This window comes from Callospermophilus lateralis, chromosome 1 (assembly GCF_048772815.1).
Source record: "Callospermophilus lateralis isolate mCalLat2 chromosome 1, mCalLat2.hap1, whole genome shotgun sequence".
Lineage (NCBI taxonomy): Eukaryota > Metazoa > Chordata > Mammalia > Rodentia > Sciuridae > Callospermophilus > Callospermophilus lateralis.
In genome coordinates this window covers 42,150,490-42,170,067 of record NC_135305.1, presented here as the reverse complement: position 1 = coordinate 42,170,067, position 19,578 = coordinate 42,150,490, and the positions used below count along the sequence as shown (strand labels likewise).

The window sequence follows — 19,578 nt, the reverse complement described above, 5'->3', positions numbered from 1 at the left end:
TTATGTATTGCAGTTCCACTCCACCAGGTGAATAATAATAATGGACACATCATTTAACCTTTCTAGGTCTCAGTGGGTATACTAATAAACCCTATCTCCTAAGTTTATAAAAAAGATTAAATAAAATAATACATGTAAATTGCTTAACACAGTGCATAGTATATATTGTGTATTTTTGTTGTTTCTATAATTTATACTAACACTGCCTAATAGACTGTAAACTCCTCAAACCCTGATATCATCTCACAATTTTTCTTGTACTCCCTCATAGAACAGGAGAGTATGCATTCCAACAAATGCTTTTAGAATCAATGGCTCAAGAGCAAAAAATGAATTAGCTAATGAATGCTGTAAATTTTGATTAAACATGCTTTTCTTACAAATTAAAAATATTTCCCATTTGTCAGTATACAATGTTCTTGAGCATTCAGTTACATAATGTAAAGATCATTCAGATTCATGAAACTGAAAATGCTATCTACAATGTATATTTTGTAAAAGTATACAGATTAAGATGGATTAACTTAAAACTGTAGGATAATCTAAATAGCTACCCTTAAAAAATTACCACTGGCATTTTAATGAAATGTTATTTTACAACTTTAAAGCTCATAGCAATATAATTAGTAATATGTGTAATCTTTATTACCAATCTTAATCTTTTTTATATGACTGAAAAAATTATTTTATGGTAGTACAATTAAAATAATGCTAAAAATGTCAGCATAACAGAATTAAACTAAAGTAACTATGACAATATTGTACCCCAAACCAGCTAATTTAAATGCAAAATACTTTGTAAAGGCTATTTATCTGGGCTAATGCATGTTAAGGGATTTAAGGAGTAGTTTGTATAACTGAAATAAAAAGAAAAAAATAAGCACTGTACAGCAATCTTTACTATTGTTTAACATGAGGGAAATATTAAATAGGTTTATATATAGGCCACTTGAGGAAAATATATTAGAAGCCATATCACTACATAGTAAATATAAAGGCAACTGGCAAGCAATGCTGCATTCATAGGCTTTTAAAGGGAAAGCTTGAGATGCTTAAAATTGTTCTTTTACTGCTGATGGTACATTAATTATGACAACTAGACTGAAGATGCCCAGAATTTTACTGGTATGTTCTGTAGAAGGGATTTCATAAAGACATAGCGTTTGATGATTAGTGCATTACAGTGGTTAGATTTTTTTCCTGAATCTGTTTATATGTCAATTCATAAGAATGACTCTGCCAATTCATTGTTACTATAGGTTAGAATACAGAAAGATTAAAAATAATAATTGTACAAAATAAAACTAGGCTTAGTGTACAAACTTTAGAGGCAAAAAGTAGCAAAATTCACCTAGATTTTTACCATCCACAGAGTATCATGCTTGATACTTGGTACATGAATTTATAGTTTCTTTTACCTGATAAATAATTTTTAAATTTTCTTAATTAAAATGTTTTATTATATTCCATAGAATATTTATGTGTAATTAAAGGAAGACCAGGAATATATATTATATATATAAATCATGTAGAATAGTGGATCAGATAGAGTTTTCTTGAATCATTTTAGGCCTTCTTCTTTTTAGATCTTCAAACATAATTGTTGCTTTTATATTTGTTCCTAATTGTTATAGTCATTTCTATAAAAAGACTGGTGAACATTGAAGGTATTTTAGTATAGCTTAAAAACTTATGGTTCTTAAAAACTGTAATCCATTCAAATTGTATGTAACAGAATCATAGACCATGGATCTGAGAGAAACTAGATGTTGTAGTATTTATTGTTAGAACTCCACTACTGGAAGGAGGATTCTGATTTACCAGATGATGCACCACATCGTATTTGTTTGGTTTTGATTCTGTAGGTCCCAGCACACCTGGAAAGTCCTGCAAGACCTCAGCTACAGCAATCCCAGAAACAGCAAGTAAAACCCTTCATGACCCTTGACCACCAAATCGTCCACCAAACTCTCAAACAGTCACACCCTCCAGGGCCAAGCTGTGTGCTTCTGCCACAACATGGACTTACGAGTCCGAACAGTGATGCTGGCCTCCCAGGAAACCCACTCACCAAGTCACTAGCTCTTGGGAAAGAAGATGGCAGTGAGGAATGGCATGTATGTCTAATGGCTGGTTGTGAAAACTGTGTCACCAGTGTTTTGAGAAAAACACTTAAAGGAATTGCAATCAACATGTTTATAGTAAACATTCCAAATGCAAATTAACTTAACAGAAGTAATGCTCTAATTAATCTGTAATCATGCATTATATACATATTAGTTATTGTGCATAGTTAATTGCAATAATTCATTTTAAATATTTCAATTAGATACTAACAAGAGTCAAAATAGGCCCTAAGAGTAACATATGTTTATAAGATTTAACTTTAATTTTATAGATTTCCTGAGTAACTTCAGTTGAAATATTTGTCAATAGTTATATTATCTTAAGTAACCACTAATATAAAACAGGTGCAACTTATTTAAATAGCAGTAAATTTGTGCTTTAAAATATTCACTAGAATAAAATTAAAAATCTTATTGTAATTACTATTTCATGAAATTGCACCTGGATTTATTTTTTACTTTTTATTTTTAGTATATTAATGTCTATTTTTAAACATAATTGTCTACCACTTGCTAAATAATGGGAATTTAGTGGGGCTGAGGATAGAACATTCATAAGGTTTTATGGAGTTTATGTTTATTGTGACTTGCTTTTAAATGAATCTTCAAAAAATAAACACTTAAGAATGAACGGAAATAGGACACAACTAGAACTTGAAAAAGCACTTTAATATCTCAATGTAGATAAACTACAATAACTGAGCTCTCTTTTCTTTTTCTTTGTCCCCCTTTGATTTGTTAGATGGAGCCATGTTCCTATGATCTCTCAGGATTAATCTCCCAATCTAAATTCCTGGTGATTACTGCTGATTTCAGGATGATACTTTTCAGCTATTAAGTCTATGGCCTCCAAGCACAAATGAGCAGTGCTCAGAAATTCCATTATTTGAATCCAAATTATAGTGGAAGTTTTTTTTTAGACAAATTTTATATCAATCTGAAAAAGAGAAAATAAGGATCTGGTAGGTAGTTTAATGAAATATGAAACAACCACATATTAGGACACTGTAAAAGTCAAATGGAATGTAAATCTCTCCACATGTTTTTACTTGAAACTTTTTTGATAGTGGACACATAAAGAACTTTCAAAAAATACAATGTAGAACTAGGTTCTCTATTCACTCTGCAAAGATCATAAAAATATGTGTTGGATGAAAATCATCATTTCTACATTATTTGTTAGAACTACACCAATACAATTTATCCTACAACTACCTTTTACAAAGTTTATTTTCTTGTGTGGAAGTTGGATTTTTGAAGGAAAATAACATTTCCCAAGTACATGAATATACCAGTCTTATGTAGGCAAACCCCAAAAATGTTCATGTATCGTATAAATCATGCCTTTTAAATTTAGATGGATAAGCAATTTATATGTTTCCAGAGGTTTTCTTAACTTTTTTTTTTTTTTTTTTTTTTTTTTGTATTGGGGATTAAACTCAGGGGCGCTTAACCACTGAGCTACATCCCCAGACCTTTTTAAAAGTATTTTATTAGAGACAGGGTCCCACTAAGTTGCTGAGGCTTGCTTCTGCCTCAGCCTCCTGAGCCAGTGGAATTACTCCTAGCATGTTTTCTATTCCTTAGTCACACATCTTACTTTTGTCTTTATGATAAGTTTGTACATAAACAGGAATTTTGTCTTTATTGGTCCTTTAGGTGTTTCCTGGGAAGGGTTGAAAATCCTAAGAAAGGAATGCATTTGCCTAGGGGCAATGTGAAAATGGCTGCAAAGAAAGTTTTCTACTTTTTAAACAATTGTACTTTAAACTGTGTATACAAAAGTGCATTTTATAGCCATCATTAATGTTCATTTAATCATAATTTTATTTGTTCTTTAATCATTTTAATCAGTGTATGATCTCTAGCTTATCATGTACATATAGTCCTCCCCCACCCCCTCAACCATCCACAGACCTACTATCTTTAATAAAGGAGAAACCCTGTGCTGTTGCCATTTCCTAATATCCTTTGATTGGTGCTAGAAGTCCATGCCTCATAGCAGAAAGTCTCTTTGCACAGAAATTTTAGTAGAGAACCACAACCTATTAGTTGTGGGGCCTCAGCCCTCAACCTTTCTTACCCGCATTTCTATACCTTGAAGAGTTATTGATATTAATGTTTTAAGAGTTTCAAACACAAAGCTCAGAGTGGGAGCTGTTACTACTCTTTGGTGTGTTTTCTAAGCATTGTCCTCCTATGACACCAGGGAAGATTTCTTTAATTCAAAGAAGACTTCAGAAATCATAGGTACCACAAGACAAGTCAGTGAAAAAAGCATCCTTGGATTCAGGATATAGTGATTGAAATTAGTAATAACTTGGTTATTAAAGGTCTCTGAGAGACATAAAATCAACAGAACGATTTTATAAGCACATGTCTTTCCAGGATACAATTCAAATTTGTACAGAGAACACGTAGAGAATCTTTTACACTGGACCCTTACACCTGGCATGGAGTTGTCAGTGAGCATCCCATGGAGCTCTGCCCTTCAGCCATATGAGATTCCTAGTGGTTCTCATGGTGGTTCTCCTTCTCCTATCTTTCTTTCCCTCCTTTTCATTCAATCTCTACCTGTTGTCTGAACAATCCCACTCACCCTGAAAATGGATTTCAAGTTTCTTCTCTAAAATGCTTTCCCTGGTGATACTCTGTCTGGATTTGATGCCTATTCTCTGAGTTTTTATGGCAATGTTTATATCACATGGGATATAAAACTGCACTCCTTATACTGTTTTCATAGCACATCTTCCTTTTTTAAATATTCACTTAATTTTTATTATTCTCCAGTTCATTAATTGTTCGATGAAAATGGCTTGTCTTCTTCATATTTACATACCTAGCTCCTAAGATGATTTTCTGCAAAATTCTAGTTCAGGTTTTGGGCAAAATTATGAGTCAATGAATAATTCAGTCATCCAGCCCTTGGTATTCTTGGGTTCTGCCATTCATATAGAGTTTGAGTTCCATGAGAGCAGAAACTTTATAGTCATGACCATTGTGTTTCCAGTTCTTACAACGAAACCTCACAATGAGCATCATTTAATAAGTATTTCTAAATTAATGTATGAATAGTGATCTGATTTATTGCAAAATTATCTGAAAGTATCTCAACATTTGATTTAAATTTGCCAAAATCTTGCTTAGAAGATAACATTGATGGAATCTTAAGATATTTTTTCATATTTAGTGGAGTTTACTCCTGGTTGTTTCTGCACATGTAATAAAGATTAGCAATACTACATTCATATAAATCAGCCTTCACAGGATTTTTGAGTTTATATCATATTTTAATATTTTACTGAAGAGAATATAATTGGATAAAAAATATCAAGAGCAATCACAGGGAGAGAGACAGAATGAGAGAAAGAGAGGGATAAGCATTTTCTTTTAAAAAATATAAACTTTAAAGATATTCTTTAGCTTAAGTCTTCTTTGTAGTAGACAGAAGATTATTTTAGAAAGGAGCTGAGGATGGGAATAGAAAGTTGACTGAAGTTACAACTACTGAGCCAGAGTTAGGAGTCCAATCCTGCCTCTGCCACTCACTAACTATGTGACTTGGGATGAGGTATTGATCATCTAACAGTTTCCTCATCTGTTTAATTCAGATAATAATAGTACCTACCTTGTGGGTTGTTGTGACAATTAAATGACCTGATGTATGCAAAGCACTTAAAAGGGGGCCTGAAACATTTCATGCACTATGTAGGTATTTTATATTGTTACTGTTTAATGAATAGTTGTATTGTTTATTGCTATTATTATTATTATTATTATTATTATTATTCAGAGAAGGTGGGATAATATGTCTCCACATATTCTGTATCCACGTCCTCTAGCCAGCTAAAAATTGACCATTGACATTTGGACATCTATGTGTAAGAGAAAATCAAAACATTTTAAAAGAAAAATGATGCGCATACGAAATCATCTCTCTATATGTTAAATTTGTGGGCTCTGGGCTGAAATACTTCATGTGATACATTATTTTTATCACTAATTATTTCCAAGGGAGTATCTTTCTCCATTGTCACCTGAGAATTCATGGAAGCAAATGGACCAGAGTGTCAGGGTGACCTCATTTTCAGTCCTAAAGTATTCTGAGTTTTTACACACATATAACCTCAATTTAAACATATTAAAACAACATAAAAGTTACTAGAATTATTCTCTGTAACTTCAGATTGAAGGTCCACTTTTATCATTATGCACATTATTTTAAACATATTACATTTTGCTAGATGGAAAACATTTTTGAGAGTATAGTGGGTATGGAATAAAGTTTTAAAGAGGAAAGAACAGACTCTCCTTTGCTAGCGTGCACGCGCACACACCCACACCCACACCCACACACACACACACAAATAATGTTTCCAAACCCAAGGAAGGCAATGAGACTGAAATGCTGAAATAAATAATTTGATGATTTTAAAAAAAGAAATTTAATTTGATTATCAAAAGGTGTTTTCTTCTGCACTTTCAAAAAAGACAGAGATAACAGAAAAATATTAATAAGCATTTGTTGGTGCAGACCAAGCTTATATCATGTCACTGAGAATATTATAGAGTTCATTCTAGTATCTCTTTCTGTCTGTACCTCTGTCTGTCTCTTGGGGTATTTGATCTCTACATACATGCATGTAGTTATATAGTTAATCCATGACAACATTTTCTATGATTTAATCTTTATATTTTCTATTTGAGCTCACATGTAATCTAACATCTTCATGTGGTCATGATTCAGTTTTGACTATTTTACCATGACTAATAGCTATGAGATTTAGAGGCTCTGCACCTTTGTACAGGACAGAAAAAGAGCACAACAAAAGAACATATAAATTTATTTCTTAGTCAATAACTGGAGCTTAAAGATAAACTTAAAAAAGAAAAAAAAAGATATAACAGGCCTCACCCTACTTGAAAGTATGTGGCAAACTTCTGTGTTGAAATCAGTCCAAATTCCTAGAACAATATTTCATGAAGGCATGGTATCTTATCTCCTATTCAACTGCTGTTGCTGTCTCGTTCATTTATTTATCAGAAAAAAAATATTATCACTGAGGGTATTTAAAGTTTTTCCACACTTTTTGAAGAATTGTACTTAGTTTGTCTGTTTACAGGTTAAGACCTTTTAGAAAACATAAGAAAAAAAAGAAAATGATATATTTTAATTAATTAATTTTTTAGACTAACTAAGATTCTTCATCAGTAAATCAATGGGCTGGACTATGTCGTGGTAGATATTTTAAATTTAGAGCCTTAAGAAACAGTTCAGAAAAGCATCCATTTTTTTCATTAATTGCTAAACAGACTAATATAAGAAGTATTTCTTCCTTCATTTCCTCTGGCATGCAGGACTCCTTGTGTAACAAGTCATTAATACTAATATTACCTGCCAAAGTTCAGATGAAATTAAAATTAAAATCTAGTTTCTGTGGCAGGATTTTTTTAGGATGAAGTGATATATTTGTCTATCTTTTCTTCCTTCAGATTTTTAAGTAGCATAGTTGCATGAAAACCAATTTTATAGATAAGTATATTACAAATGCTAATTTTTCCCTGTATAATTTCACAACACGAGGATACTATTTAAATTCTATATTCGAGGAAATGATATTAATTTCATACAGTTTTATTTTTCCCTGCATGTGGTACTTATTTTACTGAAATCATATATTGAAGCATTCTTAGTCAAATTATCTTACCTGTCCTATAAAGGTGGTATATAATGGCTTACTCAGGGCAAACTGGTGGTAATGACTATCAGAAATTTGTTTTTGATCTACAGAACATACTTTTACAAAGATAGATACTACTGGCCTATCTGTATTTATCTAAAAATATCCATTGCCCAAACAATCAATGATCATTGATAATTCTAGATCTACATATTGAACCAAGCAGTTCAATTAATAAAATATTTTTAATATATACAATATGCAAAGCATATTACTCAGCTATGTGAGACTAAACATTGAATGAGACACATCAAGAGATGTCCCACAATGAGATATCCCTGGGAGTTTTTAGGGAGAGAATTAGTGTGGATCTTGATGTGATGCCCAAGTTCTAATCTAGATGTGGTACACATCACTTATTCTAGCTTTACTGTATTTTCTCTTTTTGCATTATGGGACTAGTTAAAAATATTTGTCTCTGTGGCATTTTAAATTTATACCCTAGTGGACAAAATGTGTGTATTTTGAATGCCAGTCAGAGAGTTTCCTTGGGGCCCAAATGAATGAGAAATCATGCAAAACTGAGAGTTCCTAAAGACATGTTTTAAGAAGAGATGATTTTTGGAATGTGGGCTACAGTTAAAACTTTAAGAGATAAACATAAAAAGGCAGGAAGGAAACGAGTTAGGATAATAATAAGAAGAAAAAAGAATGTATAAGAATAGCTGGTAGAATAGAGGTAGAAAATGGAAGAATTTTTATAGTTCATATGGATAAAGACATTTGATTCAGAGGAATTCTTCGAGTAGTGTATTAGCCAGTGAACTTTTGGTTGCAGCTAATTCATATGAGGAATAAGCGTGAAAGGAATGTATTGGTTCATGCCATCACAAAAGTCCCTAAATGATATAGCAAATAATATGTTGTGGTGGATATGTGAAATATCCTCCGTAAACGTGCCTGTTTTCTTGTGTGCTGGCTTCATTCTTGGCTGTTGAACAGATTCTCTTAGAGCCTATTCCAGCCATGCATATACTGTTTTTCATGCTAACCCAGATTTTTTCCCCCCAACATCTATTTGTTCAGAAAAAAGCGGATGTTTCTGATTAATTTAACCCATCCTGGTGTTCCTATCACCTTTTCCAGAAATTATTTTAATAATGGGCTTATGCTGCATTTTTGGCATAGTCAAGGACTGCTAGGAAGTTTCCTTCAGTATATAAAGTAGTCTCAAGAGAGAGAGACGTTCTTTTGCCTCTCTCTGATTTTATAGGACAATGGGACTTATGGAGTGTCTGTAGCTCTGTGACTTCCAAAGGGTAGACAAGTTGAGGAAAGTCAAAGAAATAAAAAACATGCAAAGAAATATTGTTTCTAGCCCCCTAGAGAATTGTTTGCCTATGAATTTCACATTATGCACGTTTTAAATTATTATTGGATAAGCTATTTGTGTCAGGGTTTTCTGATTCTCATAATCAGCATGGTTCCTAGAAGATGTGTTTAGACAGGCGTGACAACCTCTGAGAAAAAGTGCTTCTTTTTGCCCTTAGTTACAGTTAAAGCCCTGGGATAATTCTTACTGAAGCAACTTATATCAAATATTTATCCATAAGCTAATTTCTCTGTCCACCCTTGTGCTGTGGGTTGGGCAGCCCCACACCACAAATTACTTAGATTGAGAATCAGGGAAGCAGGATTTGTCACCAAAGTAAATGTAAATTGGGCTAAATCAACAGACATTGTAGCAAGTTTCAAAATGGAAGCTATTTTCAATAGTAATAATTATTATCAATTGTTCACCTACTATGTGATGAATATTTTTCTGAGTACTATATTTTGAGTGTATTTTTCAGACTTATCACAAAATTTATAAGGTTTTGAGCAATCTATTGAGTATACTCTTAGTCACTTTGGGGATCCTTTGCAGTGTCCTGAGCAGAAAAGTCTGGAGGTTACTAAGTTAAGATTTATCCAAAGACCAGTACTACACATAACTTGGAAAGCTGTTAGGAGGAGTTGGATTTGTGGTGGTGCTTCAAATTCATCATGTTGGAGGAAGTAGTTGAGGATTTTATGGATCCATTTAGCACAGGTATTTCTGACCCAACAATGAATGCTGAGCGACTAGAGTTTAAATAATTACTTCTCAATTTCTGTTTGGTCAAGAGAGTTAGCCACCTGTCCAAGCAATTAGTTCCATTGTAACTTTTATGTAAACTGAACTGAACAGAGCCAAAATGCAAGAAGCATCCAGCCAAATCTCTGCTTGCTGGGATGCAACCTCTCAGTCTCTTCTCCTTATCATCAATGGTTTTTCTCTTCTCCATTTCAACCATCCCTTACATGTTCATATCCTAGATTGTATTGCCAACTTTTTCTGTATCATTTTTAATACATCTAATTTTTTCAGAGGACTTCTAGTGTTCCTAGCTCACTAATTGTTTAAGCCCCTTGAGATGCCAAACCATTTGGCTCTATTACTATTTTCAATTGCTATTACTTCCCTCTGGCAATATTTTAAATTTTTTTTCTTTAAATTGTCTCAAGTACTGGGTCTGCCACTATAATCAGTTCTCTCGTAAACACTGAATATAATACTTCTCACCATCTCCTCTCCTAAAACAATGGCCTGTTCATTATTTTATTCATACTACCTAGCACAGTACCTAGCGCATCATAGTTGCTCAGCAAATACATATTAACTAAATTAGTAAAAATGCATACATATATTGAAAATAACTTTTATCACAATTTCTATAAGGAATACTGTTGATGGATAAAAGAGAGCGGCCACAAAGATAAGCACAACAATTATAATTGCTACTACACATTTGTTACTATGTGACAAGGATTTGGCAAAACTCTTTTGATGAAAACTGCATTTAATCTTTACAACAAAACTATGAGGAGGAGACATAATTTTATAAAAGAGGAGAAAGGTTTAGAGAAATTTAGAAACTTACTGAAGTTCATACTATTAGTTAAGAGCAAAACAGAGGCTTGAATCTAGTCTTATATAAAAATCAAATGCAATGAGCTTACCCATTCTGCTGTGCCAGCACATACAAGAATGTAGAATTATAAATTTGAAAGAACCTGAGATAGACCTGATCCTCTCACATACTCCATCTAAACGATTGTTTAGTCTCTGAGTTTAGATTTGTCTCTATGTAATTTCCACTCATTGATCTGTCTCCTTTTTTTCAGAGATGTAGTTATACGGAGTAATTTAGTTCTTTTAGCATATATAGGTATTTTTCAATCAAGTATTTGTAAATGCTGGTGGCATTTGGCAATCTAAGTAAACTGTTATAGTTCAATACCATTCCAGAGATGAGGACTGAGTAAATATTAACAACTTCCCCCCACCCCATGCTTAGCTGGAACTTGAAAGTACTGCATAACATCAATGAGCAAGCTTCTGTCAGTCACAATCTAGACCAGATGAGTCTTAAAGTCCAAGGAAGAAACAAAGTTCACCTTAGTGCTGAAATTTCTGCACCTTCTCCTAGTTATTGTTTGCAAGTTTAAGGAAGAGAAAATGATGAAGGAGAAAGAGAAAACCATTGCTATTGTGAAGGTTATAGACCCTTCAAAGTTAAAACTGGTGAGCAAGTGCATTTTGGAATTCTTACAGTGTTTGGAGATGAATCCAGCTTAAATACTGAATTTAAATTTTATAAATTTGTACTCAATAAAATAAGGTATGTAGAAGTTGAGCTTTGGAATATGTAAAGTATTATTTACTTCATTAATAGGCTTGTTTATTTATAATATTGCTTTCAGTACTCTGAGCTACATTTAAAAATATTGCTATATTCTATTTAGTTAAAAATTACTAAAGTTTTATTATGACTTTTATATAAAAAGATGAGGGTCTAGTACTTGTCTCTTGTAATGTTTATATTAAATTAACAATTTTATTAATTTAATACTAGACAATGTGCATGTATAATATATGATGCAAAAAATCTTATAAGTTATCATTTTTCTGTTTTTTTTTTCACTTTTCAATTTATGTTATAAACAGTTTGCTAGAGACAAGGGGTCTCCCAATGTAGTCCAACTAATTATTCTTCTTTACTCATAAGAAAAAAGAAACAATAAGAGCAATAACAACATTTTGGGATTTTTCTGGTCAATGTTTGTCATTGACACCTCACAGTGATATTTAAACTCATAAAATAAAGTTAGAGGGAAAGAAGTGATAAGTAGTCTAAAACTGGGAAAAGCGAGTTTTCCACAACTAAATGAACAAGCACCCAAAAGGAAGGAAATTAATCTTTCTTCATATGACTTTTTCATGTGTGTGACCATCACAGTATACAAACAGCCTTACAATGTTTCTCTTTTTACCTGAATTTTATCCTTTTTAATATCTACAGTTGCTCTATGTATTAGTCTCCTGCTCATTTTTGTGATTTTCAGTTCACAATAAATGTCTTCACAGAAAAGCAAAACAAAGGATCTAAAAAACTTGAAATCTTCCATCAGCTTTCCTTAAAACTCGTGAAATATTACACATGATATATTACAAATACACATACTCATATATAAAAATCTGGTTTCTTTTTCTCTTGCTATTCATACTGAGAATTTGCCTGAGAATATAATGTGTAACTATATAAAATGCTTTTTCATTTTTTGTATTTATAGTGAAATTATCTGGGATAGTACATACATATATGTATATATACACATACTTTTAGAAAATTCTGAGGTAAGGAAATTTCTCTTTAGAAAACTATTTCTGTCATTGAATTTTCGTAGTAAAGAAATATTTTGTCAAAATATTTGTCTTTTTAAAAAATTCTATGCAATGTATATTTTATGGGTAGAATTATTTTATATTAATATAGGTTAAAATTTATTTGGGACTGTAAAGAAGACTCTAGTTGAAGATTTTTTCCTTCTTTTCAAACTCTTATACTACTTTTAAGTTGTTGTCATTTCTGCATTTATTATCAACCTTGATAGATAGCATTGGCTTCTCTGTTCTTTTTTATTTTTGGTGTTTTATAATTATACATAATAGTGAAGGTTACATATTTGCACATGCACGAAATAGAACAATATAAATAAATCAATTTTGATCTCTCTTCTCTTCCTTTGTTTCCAACTTTACTCTAGTTTTTTCTAGTGTTTTCACTAGTAAATATAGCAAACTTGTTTTAGTTGCTTTTAATTTTATAAATGTGAAGTACATGAAGTTACGTATAGGTATATTGTAACTTGCATGTTTTCTCTATTATACTCTTTATGAAGAAGTAGACATTTCTATGAACACATCACATTTCTTCTCTTACCTTATTATTTTGGCTAGAATTTTATACACAAAGTTGACTGTCAAAAGGAATAATGTCAAATAGATGAATTAGAATATTTTCTCAATTAAGAGTCAAATTTGCTGTAATGTTTGGATACGTTTGTTACCAAATTAAGAAAGCTCCCTTGTCTTCCAAATAAAGTAAGAATCTTATCATAATGGGACTAACTTTTATCAAATGCTTTTTCTGAATTTATGGAAATGATCATAAATTTCTTTTTCTCTTCTAATATCATAAAGTTCACTTATGGGAAATCCAACTTCATTATGGAATATTACCTTGCTTATATTCTCTTGGATTCAAATTGCTAGTAATATTTTAGTTAAGATTTACAGTGATGAGTGAAATGGGCCTATAATTTCCATTCCTCATAATGTCATTGTGTGATTCTGGTCTCAATGAATTGGGTCACATTCCATCTTGACTCTATTATTGGAAAGTTTTTTTACAAAAGTTGCATGATATACTTCTTGAAAATATGACATTTCCCCTCATAAATCTATCTATTCAAGACATTTTTCTCATGAAATATGTTCAGTTTATTTTTATATCTTCAGTAGTCCTAAGACCATTGAAGCTATTAATTACTTTTTTGGTCAGCTTTATCAAATAATATTTTTCTAAAAATTTATGCATTTTGTCTAAACACAATCACAGAAAAATTATCATTGGTAGGATCTCAGCACTATTTACTGTGGTAAATTTACCATTTACCACTTTAACCACTTTTAAGTATATAATTCTATGGCATTAAATAAACTCAAAATGTTGTGGAACCATCACCACAATAACTTTTTGTAAATCTTTTCATGATCCCAAACAGAAACTCTACCCATTTGATGATAGCTCTCCTTTTCTCCAACTACCAGTTTCTGTCAATCTTTATTCTGCTTTCAGTCTCCATGAATGAATTTATTCTAGGTATCTCAAGTAAATGGAATCATATCTTTTGTGTCTGGTCTGTGTCATCTAGTATCATGTTTGCAAGGTTCATCCATGTAGTAGAATGGATCAGAATTTCACTTACTTTTTAAGGTTGATGAATATTCTGTTTTGTGTGTATACTGCATTTTGTTTATCCATTCATCTGTTGATGGACATTTGAGTTTATATTTTTTGTCTGTTGTATATATGAACTTTGGTGTACGGTATCTGTTTAAATCCTTTCTTTAAGCTATTTTGGGTACAAAATTAGAAGTGGAATTGCTGAATCATATGTTAATTCTATAACTTTTGGAGGAACCACCATCTTTCCTCTCAAAATGGGTTGTGAGTTTTTACATTCCTAAGAGCAGTGGGCCAGTGTTCTCATTTCTCCACATTCTTTCCAACACTTGCTATTTTGAAAACAGTCATTTTAATAGATGAGAAGTGATATTACATTGTGATTTTGATTTTTATGACCCTAATGACCTATGATGTTTGACATCTTCATGTGTTTACTGGTTATTTGTATATCTACTTGGGAGAAATATTTATTCAAGTCCTTTACTTATTTTAAAAATTGGGTTGTTAGTTTTTTGGTGGTTCTTGTTGAGTTATAGAAAGTGTGAGTGTGTGTATAAAGTTTATATGAATCTCATATACACATGCTATCATATGATACCCAAATCATGGGCAATAAGAGACAAAAAGATAAGCATAGATAATACATATGTGTACATACATATACATATATATATATATATATATATATATATATATATATATATATATATACACACACACACAGAAAAAGAGAGAATGGATGGTAATTTTTTCATCAGGTATTATTTACAAATAATTTTTCTTGTGTAGGCTATCTTTTCACACTTTTGATATTGTCCTTACTTGTACAAAATTTTAATTTTTGATGAATTCGAATATCTGTAATTTCTTTTGTCATACGTGATTTTGGTATCATATCCACAAAATCATGGCCAAATCCAAAGACAGGAATCTTTATGTTTTAAGAGTTTTGTAATTTTGTCTCATATGGTTAGACTAATTTTGTGTGTAGGGAAAGATAAGTACCCAACTTCATTCTTTTTCTTGTAGATATCGAGTGTAATAAACGCCCACTGTTAGAACTGTTCTTTTCCCGTTGGATCTAGTCTTGACACTCTCGTCAAAAATTATTTGGATTGAGGATATAGCTCAGTTGGTAGAGTGCTTGCCTCACATGTACAAGGCCCTGGATTCCATTCCCAGTACCACAAAAAGAAAAAAAAATATTTGAAGATATATCAGAGAGTTTATTTCTGCTGTTGCTATTATGCTCCATAGGTTCGTATATTTGTTTTCATTGTAGGTTATTGTAACAATGTAATAAATTTTAAACTGAAGTGCGAGTCCTCCAACTTTTTTTTTTTCCTGGTCGATTTAGGGTCTCTTGAGATGCATATTAATTTTTGTATGCATTTTTCTTTTCTTTTTGCTCTTAATTTATTTTTACTTTTTATTGGTTGTTTTTAGTTATACACACCATTAGAATTCATTTTGACATAATAAAAGCATAGAGTATAGATCAAGTTCAAGTGGATGTATTCAATGATAAGGTTCACTGTGGTATATCATGTATGTACATAGAAAAGTTATGTCAGATTCACTCTACTGTTTTTCCTTTTCTCATCCTCCCTTCCTTCCCTTCAATCCCTATTCTTCACTCAACTGAACTTCTTTATTTCTTAAAAAATGCAATTGAGTTTTGATATGGATTGCATGAATGTGTAGATTGTTTGGGTAGTATTACCATCAGTAATATTGTTTTTCCATTCATGAACATGGAATGTCTTTTCATTATTGATATTTTCTTTAATTTCTTTCAGTTGTAATTTTTAGTTTTTGGTGTACAAGTATTTAATTTCTTGTCTAAGCATATTCCTAAGTATATCATTCTTCTTTATGTTATTTTAAATGGAATTCTTTTCTTAATTTCTTTATCAGAATGTACTTCATTAATGTGTAGAAATGCAACTGAGTTTGGTGGCTGGATTTTATGTCCTGTACCTTAACTGAATTCAAGAGTCCCCCCTTGGTAGAATCTTTGGATTCTCAAAATGTATCCAGCCATCTGTAAACAGAAATCATTTTGTTCATTCCTTTTCAATTTGTATGACTTGTGTTTCTTTTTCTGCCTAATTGTTCTGGCTAGAACATCTAATATGATGTTGAATAGAAGTGATGAAAATGGGCATCATTTTCTAACTCCAGAACATACAAGGAAAACTGTTAAATCTCAACTTGTACTGTAGTTATGATTCCTTTGATTTGAAATATTGTTTATTTAGTCTTCTGTTTTTTTAATCGGTCTTTCCAGAAGTTTGTTTAGTTTATCTAAATCTAAAAATTAATCTATTTTTTCATATTATTATTTGAATACACACTTTCTTTAAAAATTGTTTTGTCATATTCCAGACATTTCTTTAGGTGGTTTTTCAATTTCAGTGTGATTTTATCTTTACCCTTGAGTTGTTTAACAACTTTTAAACATTTGCCAATATTTTGTAATCCAGTGTTTTATTAATTATGTTGACCATTTCTTTTGACTGAGTACATATCACTTTTCAAACATTTCATATGTACTTTAGAAAGCTATGTATTTTGTATTCTTGTATATACAACTACACATATATAGTTTTATATACGTGTAGTTGTATATATAAGAATATATATATATTTTGATATATAGCTATATATCAAAGAATATATATGTGTATGTATATACATATATGTGTCTATCAGGCCATGCATTTATATGGATATATATATATCCATATAAATTTATTTATTTAATTTATTTATTTAAATATATAAATTTATATATATCCATATATTTATTTATTTATATATATCAAAGAATACATATGTGTGTATGTGTGTGTGTGTGTGTGTATGTGTGTGTGTGTATACACATGAATCAGACCATGCATTTACTTTTATTTGTCAAGTTTTCTATAGCATTACTAATTATATAATATATATATATATATATATATATATATATATATATATATATCAAAGAATATATGTTTGTATGTGTGTGTGTGTGTACACACACACATACACACACATCAGACCATGCATTTACTTTTTTTGTCAAGTTTTCTATAGCATTACTAATTATTTTTGTCTGCTAGACTTTTCAAACTATTGCTAAACTATTCCACTAAAAATGATTACTTATTTTTCCTTATATTCCTAACCATTTTGTGTCATATATTTGAAATTTTTATGCCTGCATGCTAATTATTGTAAGACCTATTTTTTAAAAGCTTTCTATTTTATATTTATTGACTCTTTTCCTAATAATGTTTCTAATTTTAAGGCCCATTTTCTCTAATATTAATATAATTTTATTTAATATAAATTTTCCTATAGTTTTTCTCTGTGGACATATTGGATTTCATTATTTCATTCCCAAGCTTTGTATATCCTTTTACTAGGCATATTTGTATCTTGTAAGCTATTTACATTTAGTTCCTATCTTCTTATTCACTATGTTAACTCTTCAGCCAGCTGTTTGAGCTATTTACATTGATTATTATTAATTGATATATTTCACTTGCTTCTCTCACTTTGTTATTTGTGTTTCATATTTAATATATTTATCTTTGATACTTTTTTATCACTTTTATGTCTTTTGTTTCCATGCTATTTTAACCCAATGATACTGAAATTATCCATAATATCATACCAAGTTATAAGGTTATAGATTTCACTTTCTTTGTTTTTGTCCCTCATTGCTACTTTTTTTAATTCATGATAACTGTGTCATGATATTTGATCAATTTTATTTTACTTTTTTAAAATCTACCCTTTAATCTCTCTTCTTATTTAGATATATTTCATCCAAACTCTTTTCAGTTTTAGTTTTTGTGGGAATAAATCTTCTTAAACATTCATTTATTTAACTTTGTATGCTTAAGAATATTTTTATCATGGCCTTATATGTGAATAACATTTGGGCTGATATACAATTGTATTTTTTTCTTTCAATTTCTAAAAATATTGATTTATTTTATCTTTATATTTAATTTTGTTATTGAAAAATTTTATTAGTCTGATTCCAGATTCCTCACAAATAACTTTTTTTCCCTTTCTTTAGGCTTTTATATTTTTCTCTTCACTCTTCAATTTCAGTATGCTATGTCTGGATATACAGTTTTCCTACTGTCTTGGTTTGTTAGCATCATATAGACACTTTAATTTTTAAATAAAAATAAAGTAACAATAAAATAAAGTAAAAAATGGAAGTTTTTTTACTTAGAGATAATTCTTTGAAATTTATCTCTATTATTTCTTACATTTCACTTCTTCACTTTATATTTTTCCTTTCTAAGACTATTATCATTTGTGTTTTGATTTTAATAAATTCATCCTCTATATTGTTTAACTTTACTTTTATATGTCCTGTTTGTTGGTCTTTTCCTTCACTCTCCTTTCATGTTACTTTAATCTGATCTCATACTTTATTAGATATTTTATTCCTTTCCCAATGAATACATTAAGACATGCTTTTCTTGTTGTTATTTTGCAGGGTTTATTCCCTAAGTAATATATTTTTCATATTTCCTATTTCTGCTCTTGGTTCTTATTGGTCTCATTAGTCATTACTACATTTTCTCTTATTATTTTATATTGTAAACTATTACAAATTCCTTCTCTTATTGGTTTTAGGTTAATTTAAGAAGTTTGATTTCAATTGCTTTACTTTTCTTTCTTTTCATGATATTTATAATGCATATTATTTTAGTTTTGAAATAGAGATTTTGCTAGGTGTTTTTCAGTTTTGCCTATGAATTTATTTTCTTTAGGAACTATTGGCTATTGTTAATGGAAGTTTGTATGTAGAAAGGTCAGACCCAGTATATTTCAATTCTTATGGTTTCAATAATGGAGATGTAAATACAATCTAGATACCAGGAAATCACTGTTAATCACTCATCACCTCAGAGTAACTTCTCAGATCAGAAGTTCACATTTTTTGTATCAGAGAGAAATATTGTCTTATAGAGAAATGTGTTCCACCTTGTTGAATGGATTCTATTGCAAATTTCTTATTTAATGTCTTTAAACGGTGTTTGTTATTAATAAAAATGTTCATCTATTGCCATGCCAAAGGTTTGCCTTACTGAAAAAGTAATCTGTTTTTTAATCAAAATGAGTATTTCTTCATGAAATATCTATCCCATTGCCTAATGATCTTTAAAATGAAGTTAAAATTTAGACCTTATTGCCTAAGTAACTTACACCTTTGATAACTGTAGATATAAATTTGCTTCATAAGCTCTTCCAGATGTACATATAATTGTTAAATTTCCACTAACATTGTACTCTTATATCTTTTAATAGAGAAAAGGCACTTTAGATTACCAAAGTGTATTACATGCTTGGAAATTGAAATCCAATAGTGTAATGATATTCAAAAAGTGATTAGCCATTTACATGGAATTGAATAGTACC

At 30.6% G+C, this 19,578-nt stretch overlaps 1 protein-coding gene across 1 annotated transcript in view; it reads left to right on the top strand.

Annotated features, from left to right (window-relative positions):
- Tfec (transcription factor EC) overlaps positions 1–19,578 on the top strand; it is a 67,763-nt gene that overhangs the window by 36,053 nt on the left and 12,132 nt on the right. Inside the window, exon 2 of the mRNA XM_076853465.1 lies at positions 1,866–2,117. Coding sequence (XP_076709580.1) covers positions 1,938–2,117 — 180 coding nt within the window. The 5' untranslated portion in view covers positions 1,866–1,937. The remainder of the gene's footprint in view (positions 1–1,865; positions 2,118–19,578) is intronic.